The sequence below is a fragment of the Leucoraja erinacea genome, chromosome 3 (assembly GCF_028641065.1).
Source record: "Leucoraja erinacea ecotype New England chromosome 3, Leri_hhj_1, whole genome shotgun sequence".
Lineage (NCBI taxonomy): Eukaryota > Metazoa > Chordata > Chondrichthyes > Rajiformes > Rajidae > Leucoraja > Leucoraja erinaceus.
The window spans coordinates 40422166-40430958 of record NC_073379.1 but is presented as its reverse complement, the minus strand read 5'-3'; the positions used below and the strand labels follow the sequence as shown (position 1 = coordinate 40430958).

General features: G+C 42.6%; 1 protein-coding gene across 1 annotated transcript in view; it reads left to right on the top strand.

The window, feature by feature from the left end:
• The first annotated feature begins 316 nt into the window (after positions 1 to 316).
• Positions 317 to 8793, top strand: part of smc5 (structural maintenance of chromosomes 5) — a 74353-nt gene continuing 65876 nt past the window's right edge. Inside the window, 1 exon segment of the mRNA XM_055630820.1 lies at positions 317 to 520. Within this exon segment, the coding sequence (XP_055486795.1) occupies positions 369 to 520 (152 nt within the window). The 5' untranslated portion in view covers positions 317 to 368.

The window sequence follows — 8793 nt, the reverse complement described above, 5'->3', positions numbered from 1 at the left end:
GGCTCCTCCTCCTCCTCGCTTTTTCCTTCCTTCCTCCCCCCCCCCCCCCCCATCAGTCTGAAGAAGGGTTTCGGCCCGAAACGTCGTCACTATTTCCTTCGCTCCATAGATGCTGCTGCACCCGCTGAGTTTCTGCAGCAATTTAGTGTACCTTCTCTAATTCCCTCTCTCCCTTGACTCTGTCTGAAGAAGGGTCTAGACACACAACATCACCTGCTCCACTCTCTAGTGATGCTTCCAGGAATGGGCAGGCGCTCACCTACGTGCGCGTTCACGTTCACGTTCGCGTGCGCGCCCCCCCGGCCAGGACGACGTGATGACGTTCCCCGACGTTTGCACGCCAAGGCGGGAGCTCGGCCACCGGCAACATGGCGGCGCCGAAGCGTAAGGTGTCGAGTCAGAGAGATGCTGCGAGCAAAAGGGTGTCGAGCGGCTCCAGGCCCGTTGAGCAGGAGGTCGACAGGACGGGCTGCCACTTCGTGGAGGGAGCCATCGTTCGGATCAAGATGGAAAACTTCCTGTGAGTGAGCGCTGGGGCCCCAGGTTTTGTTTACATGCAGCACTCGGGGCGGCGAAGGAGCGCAATGGGGAGGCTCACAGCACAACACAACACAACACAGCACAGAGTTAGTTAGTTGGTGGCTGCACAAACACACCACGCACGGATCATGCTCGACCGAGAATCAGCGCCAGGAGTTTGATCCGATTATCCATCGGGGGACACGTGTACTTCAGCACAACTTTAGTGTTGGAAGCAACTGCTGATGCTGGTTTGCATCGAAGACAGACACAAAATGCTGGAGTAACTCAGCGGGACAGGCAGCCTCTCTGGATCGTCACTCATTCCTTCTACTCCAGATATGGTGCATGGCCCGCTGAGTTACTCCAGCATTTTGTGTCTATCTTCGGTGTACAACTTTAGTGTTAATTCCCAAGTGCTTTACAACCAATGCAAGTGTGTTTGAAGTGTGCTGCAACCCTGATGTAGGAAACGCAGCCACTGCCCCTTGGCAGAATCACAAACGAACTGCCAGAGGTTGAGGCTGGGAATTTTTTAGAAACAGTTAGACAGGTACATGGATAGGACAGGTTTGGAGGGTTTTGGACCAAACAGGCAGGTGGGACAAGAGTAGCTACGTCGGCCGGTGTGGGCAAATTGGACGGAAGGGCCTGTTTTCACACGGTATCACTATGACTAACCCACGAATAGTAATTTGTTTGTGACCAAAGTCAGATATAAGGACAAAGTCACAAGTTAACTTTGATGGAGCAATAATACTCTACGGTAAAGTGCCATGTAAACTCTGTTCCAACTGAGCAAATAGACAAGGTTTAGTCTCATCTGAAAATGTGCTGCTATTAGTATTATGGTCCTCTGTAGTTCTTATTGTCTCAGGCATTACCCAGTCGCGATTAACAACTTCTTATTGCCCTTCTGGATGATTTGAATAATGATCAATAGATAATCTTATGAATTGATAATACTCTTCTAATTGGCTTTCCCAATTTAAAGATACAATAAGATTGCATTTACTTGCTGTCAGTGGCTGTACAGAATATCAACTCTAAAACATGATTCAACATTATGAATAACCTATTGTTTAAACATTAAAACATCTTGGGAACATATTAAAACAAAGATTTGACACTGGCCCACACCAGCAGATATTAGGCCAATGACTAAAGAGTTGATAGGAATTAGGATTTGAAGAATAATTTAAAGCATGAAAGAGGAGTGGAAGGATTTTGGAGGCAGCAGAGGTCTGCTGGGGGTCATGATACTGTGGAGGCATTTTACCTTCAGATAAAAACTTAAACTTTGCTTAAAGCGTACATCAACAAATGCAGGGTGATGGGGATTGGTCATAAGTGATAGGAGTACAATTAGGCCTTTTGGCCCATCAAGTCAACTCTTCCATTCAATCATGGCTGATTCATGTCTCCCTCCTAACCCCATTCTCCTGCCTTCTCCCCATAACCTCTGACACCTATACTAATCGAGAATCTATCTATCTCTGCCTTAAAAATCCACTGGCTTGGCTTCCACAGCCTACTGTGGCAAATAATTACACAGATTCACCACCATCTGACTAAAGAAATGTCTCCTCATCTTCCTAAAAGAACGTCCTTTAATTCTGAGGCAATGGCATCTAGTCCTAGACTTTCCCACTAGTGGAAACATCCTCTCCACATCCGCTCTATCCAAGCCTTTCACTATTCTGTATGTTTCAATGAGGTCCCCCTCAATCTTCTAAACTCTAGCGAGTACAGGCCCAGTGCTGACAAACATCATAGGTTAACCTACTAATTCCTGGTAAACTTCCGCTGGACCCTCTCCAGAGCCAGCACAGCCTTCCTCAGTTTATAGAATGTGCAGAGTTTAAGGAGAGAGTGAATGGTGCCCATGCACCTTCTATTTGTCTCAAGCAATGGCAGCAGAATCACACACCCACTATTGTGAAGGTTTAGCTGAATAAACAGGTGACAGATCTACCTACCCAGCTTCTTTTTCTTGAAGACCAGCAAATTATTTTTTGTCAAGAACGTGACATAAGTCCAAATCGAATATCAGATTTCCCAGTAATTGGCCAGACTTGGTTCTCCTCTACCAGATGGTGGATTTTAAGAAGCATTTTAATCTCAGACACTGGACCATTAAAACATGCCAATTGTTTATTTTAGACAACTGATTGCACCTTTAAGGATACTAGAAATGGTGCAGGAAGTACACAGCATGTTTAGTTAGCATCTGACTTGGAAAACATTTACCAGTTCATGTTGAACACCCGAGTCAAAACTGTAGAAGGATCCCACTCTGATATTAGATGGTCTTCCTGAAGGTGATGTTCCTGCTATTTTCAGTGATTTGTTTTTAAACTAAACAATTGTTGCTTAGGGTTAATTATATTAGAAACCGCAAGCCCACATGAAAAATATATTTGTGCTCATTTCCAATTGCAGTGGTTTAGACAATAGGCTTATCGGAATCCTGCATAATGTTAAGAAAATTGAGGTCTTGCATTTATACAATGTCTCTGGGGATTAATCACCATTGTCCAAAGAAAAACATTTGAAATAATGGCACAGTTGTATCACAGGAGATACGGCAACCATTGAAGCTTAAAATACGCTTGCATGGTTGGGGTCGGGCCCGGGGGTCTCCGGTGCTGCGGGTGCTTTTTAGTTGCTGCTGGGCCGTCCCCGTCCTATTACGGGTGTCCCGTCCCTGTCCGGGGTGGCCCTGGGCAGCGGGACAGCCCCAGGCTTGCAGCCAGTGCTGCAGCCGCTGGCTCCAGCTCGGCTCTGCCTCTCCCGCCGGGTTGGCTGGCAGCCCTGGATTGGCGGGGTCGGGCACGGCGCTGCGGGCGCTGTTAAGTTGCTGCTGAGCCGTTCCCGTCCCCTCCCAGGTGTCCCGTCCCTGTCTGGGGACCTGGGTTCGATCCTGGCTGCGGATGAGTCGCGTGTCTGTATGCACGCAATTGCCGAGAATGTCTCTACGCCGGTCCGGTCTCTCCCCCTGTCTCCCACTCGCATCTGCCCCCACTCTCCCGCTACCTGGCATCCCCGTTCCACAGATTAAATATATTTTTACACATAAATCATGAATAAAAACAAGAATTTATACACTGTTTATGCAGCCAGCACTTCTTTGCTTTTTCTTTATAGCAAGTGACCTTTGACAAATCCCATGATTCCTTGCATACCGAACTCGTTTATTAAAATAGTGCTAGTGTAAATCTGATGTCCGTTTGTTAGAGCAGATACAGCTTTTTAATATTTCATCCTAAATCAGCAATCACATAGATATTTCGGTGTTGGGTCTGATATTTTGATGCCAATGTTTTTAGAACCATTTTTTGTTACTGTTGTCATTATGGCATACAAGTTGCTGCTTCCAAATTATTTAGTTCAATGTATTTGAGGTTTCTGGTGCAGTTGGCTTTGAGCCTTTGTTTATTCCATTTAGTGTTGCTCAGTGCCCTTGTGTGTTTGTGGTAAACATAAATTTACTTTGTTTTGTAAATTTATTTTGTCTTAACTGCCTTCACGGACAATCAGTATTCTGATGTGCAAAAACAAAATATTTCAAATGTTGGATATCTGAAATAGTCTAGTTTGCATAATATTGCCTCTGATCCTGCTTAAATCTATGCTTTAGTTACTTCTTGACATAGGATACATTGACATGATTATTTTGATGCTCCCTGACATGTAGCAATGTTACAAAATTTTGAGATTTAAAAAATCAAGTCTGTAATTTATCCCATCAGATAAAGCATAAAAAGAAGTTTAATTTGACACCTAATTCACTTTCATATCTCAAGTATTTAAAAAGTTATGGACATTTTCATACTCGGAAAATAGCATCTTGTTCCCTATTGATTTTCTATGGACATAACAAAAAAGCTGTGATCGTGGGCAGTCAAAAACCCATAACCTTCTTAAAAATTAAGAGAACTGAATGAAATTTTCAGTTATCGTAGATTGAAGCATTCTGAAACAAATATAAAATAATCTTACTTTGATTACCTGAAATTAAAACATATAATTAGTTAGTTACCCAAGTGTAGCAAATTTCAAACTTCAATTACTAGATCTAAACATCTATCCATAAATAATTCTCAATAAAACATGATTTTGAAATCTCATTTACGTTAATTTATAGGCCAAATGGAAGGAATTTAGTGTTCAATTGCTGCAAATTAAAGTCCATTTTAAATCAGCTTTCTAGTGGGATCCTGTGAACGCGCTGGTTTAGAACGTTCACATTGCGCTGGATTTGTGCCCTCAAATGCCCAGAAAAATACTGCGGGATATAAAGAGCCCAAAATGAGCTACTCGCTATAGTAAACTTTGTATAAAGGGTTCTTAAGAAGCCCTTTTTAATGTAAAAATAAGCTACATACTTAATTTGCTTTATAAAACCCTGGGGCTGCGAGAGGTCGCGGGTTTAGAGAGTGATTTTTAAACTACTATAACTATTATACAAGGCCATAAAAACTAATATTACCTTTTGCGACGGGGTCTTTCAGCGATTTTTCGTTAATGATTTACTAGGCTGAACATTTTCGATTGCAACAGCCTAGTAAAAATCGCGTTTTAAACCCGCCCCCTCTAAACAGCGCCAAAATCGCACACACGGCCTGGGGTAGATTTTCAATGACGCTTCAGGTAGGTTTTGTAACATACCTATGACATGTCTACTTGTGTTCTGTCAAAACTCTGCCGCCTATGTCACCTAACATTCTATCCACTGGTTATACCTTGGTGGGCTCATATTTACTCGTGCTACCACAACATCTCAGTTTTAAGATCCTTATCCGTGTTTCCATATTCTTCCCCATTTTTTCTCCCATTTTTTTCATTTTCACAACTTCCAGCCTTACCGTTGGATTTCTGCTCTCCAATTGTGGCGCCTAATTCGCTCCCATTTTTAAATGCTTTTCTGCTGATGACTACTTTCAGCTGCATGGAACACAATTTCTAAAATTTCTTATCTTAAACTATCCATCTCGTCAACTCTGACTTCCTTCATATTTACTTTCCTTCAAGCCTACTTCTTAGACCAAGCTGGAAGTAGCTTGGTGCCAAATGTTGCATAGTTTTGTTGGAACACCATCTTGCAAGTGGCTTTGAGATGTTCCATTATGTTTGGGCACTTTTTAAAGTGCCTTCCATAATGTTTGGGACAAAAACCCACCACTTATTTATTTGCCTCTGTACTCCACAATTTGAGTTTTTTTATAGAAAAAAAATCACATGTGGTTAAAGTACATATTGTCAGATTTTAATAAAGGACATTTTTATACATTTTGGTTTCACCATGTAGAAATTACAGCAGTGTTTATACTTAGTCCCCCCATTTCAGGGCACCATAATGTTTGGGACACATCAATGTCATGTAAATGAAAGTAGTCATGTTTAGTATTTTGTTGCATATCCTTTGCATGCAATGACTGCTTGAAGTCTGCAATTCATGGACATCACCAGTTGCTGGATATCTTCTCAGGTGATGTTCTGCCAGGCCCCGTATTGCAGTCATCTTTAGCTTATGATTGTTTTGGGGGCTAGTACCGTTCAGTTTACTCTTCAGCATATATATCAGGCATGCTCAATTGGGTTCAGATCAGGTGATTGAGTTGGCCACTCAAGAATTAACCGTTTTTTAGTTTTGAAAAACTCCTTTGTTGCTTTAGCAGTATATTTGGGATCATTGTCTTGCTGTAGAATAAACTGCCGGCCAATGGGTTTTGAGGCATTTGTTTGAACTTGAGCAGATAGGATGTATCTATACACTTCACAATTCATTATGCTACTACCATCAGCAGTTGTATCATCAATGAAGATAAGTGAGCCTGTACCTTCAGCAGCCATACATGCCCAGGCCATAACACCCCCACCACCATGTTTCACAGATGAGGTGGTATGCTTTGGATCTTGGGCAGTTCCTTCCCTCCTCCATACTTTGCTCTTGCCATCACTCTGATATGTTAATCTTTGTTTCATCTGTCCACAAGACCTTTTTCCAGAACTGTGATTTCTCTTTTAAGTACTTTTAAGGCAAACAGTAACCTGGCCATCCTATTTTTGCAGTTAACCGGTGGTTTGCATATTACAGTGTAGCCTCTGCGTTTCTGTTCATGAAGTCTTCTGCGGACAGTGGTCATTGAAAAAATCCACACCCGAAGACGAAATTACAATTGCATGTGAAGCCATGTGTCCCAAACATTATAGTGCCCAGAAATGGGAGGACTAATGTATAAACACAGCTGTAATTTCTACATGGTGAAATCAAAATGTATGAAAATATCCTTTAATAAAATCTGGTGCCCAAGAAGAGTAAGGTGACGTGCCTCAATGACTATCGACCAGTGGCACTAACGCCGGTGGTGATGAAGTGCTTTGAGAGGTTGATCATGGAGCAAATCACCTCCTGCCTCGACAAAAACCTGGACCCACCGCAGTTCGCATACCGCCACAACAGATCAACGGTGGATGCGATCTCGCTGGCCCTCCACTCTCCAAACTCATATGTCAGGCTGTTATTCATTGATTACAGCTCGACATTTAACACAATCATCCCCTCCAAACTGGTTAACAAACTCGCAGAACTGGGTCTCTGCGCATCCCTCTGCAACTGGATCCTCGACTTCCTCATCCACAGATCACAGTCTGTTCGTATTGGTGGAAATGTGTCAGCCTCGATAACAATCAGCACGGGAGCACCTCAAGGCCGCGTGCTCAGCCCTCTGCTGTATGCACTCTATACCCATGACTGCGTGGCGAACCACAGTGCGAACTCCATCATCAAGTTCGCTGACGACACCACTATTGTGAGGCGTATCACTGATGGGGATGAGTCAGAATATAGAAGAGAGATCGAGCAACTGTCCATATGGTGCCAGCGCAATAACCTGGCCCTCAACACCAGCAAAACCAAGGAACTGATTGTGGACTTTGGAAGGAGTAGGACGGGACCCACAGCCCCATTTATATCAACGGGTCGATGGTTGAAAGGGTCAAGAACTTCAAATTCCTGGGCGTGCACATCTCTGAAGATCTTTCCTGGTCCGAGAACACCAACGCAATTATTAAAAAAAGCTCATCAGCGCCTCTACTTCCTGAGAAGATTACGGAGAGTCAGATTGTCAAGGAAGACTCTCTAACTTCTACAGGTGCACAGTCGAGAGCATACTGACCGGTTGCATCGTGGCTTGGTTCGGCAATTTGAGCGCCCTGGAGAGGAAAAGACTGCAAAAAGTAGTAAACACTGCCCAGTCCATCATCGGCTCTGACCTTCCTTCCATCGAGGGGATTTATCGCAGTCGCTGCTTCAAAAAGGCTGGCAGTATCATCAAAGACCCACACCATCCTGGCTACACACTCATCTCTCTGCTACCTTCAGGTAGAAGGTACAGGAGCCTGAAGACTGCAACAACCAGGTTCAGGAATAGCTACTTCCCCACAGCCATCAGGCTATTAAACCTGGCTCGGACAAAACTCTGATTATTAATAACCACTTTCTGTTATTTGCACTTTACCAGTTTATTTATTCATGTGTGTATATATTTATATCATGGTATATGGACACATTTATCCGTTTTGTAGTAAATGCCTACTATTTTCTGTGTGCTTAAGCAAAGCAAGAATTTCATTGTCCTATACAGGGACACATGACAATAAAACTCACTTGAACTTGAACAATGTGCACTTTAACCATATGTGATTTCTTTTGTATTACAAATCTCAAATTGTGGTGCTCGGAGGCAAATAAATAAATGATGGGTCTTTGGGGAAAAGGATTGGTGTCCGACTTACTAAAACAAAGTTTCTGACAGAATTTTCAGAAAAAAATCTTTTTAATAAGTGTAATTTTATTTTTTTCATGGCTTTTTTTTAAAGACAGCTTTCTTCTGCTTGGCAATTTCAAAAGTAATATTTGCAATTAAAAATTGAATTATAACCAATTCGACCCGTGTAAAACAACAAGTGTTCCTTAATTAATCAATCAAATTATAGCAAATTTGTATAATATATACGTGTGTGGCACACAGCTACCTGTACCCGGCTATGTACATGAAGTCCATGACCTCTAGGGTGTGGACTTGGTACTGGGTTTGTCTTTCAACTGACACAAAAATAAGGGGATGACCATACTATAAATTTTCTAAAATTTTATATGCATTACAGAGTTCAGGGAAAAACTTTGCAGGAGGTTGCTCAGAACAAGGTACTTAGTACAACAGGAAGTGTTTACAATGAATAGTGTAGATGCGTACTTGAAAGAGAAAG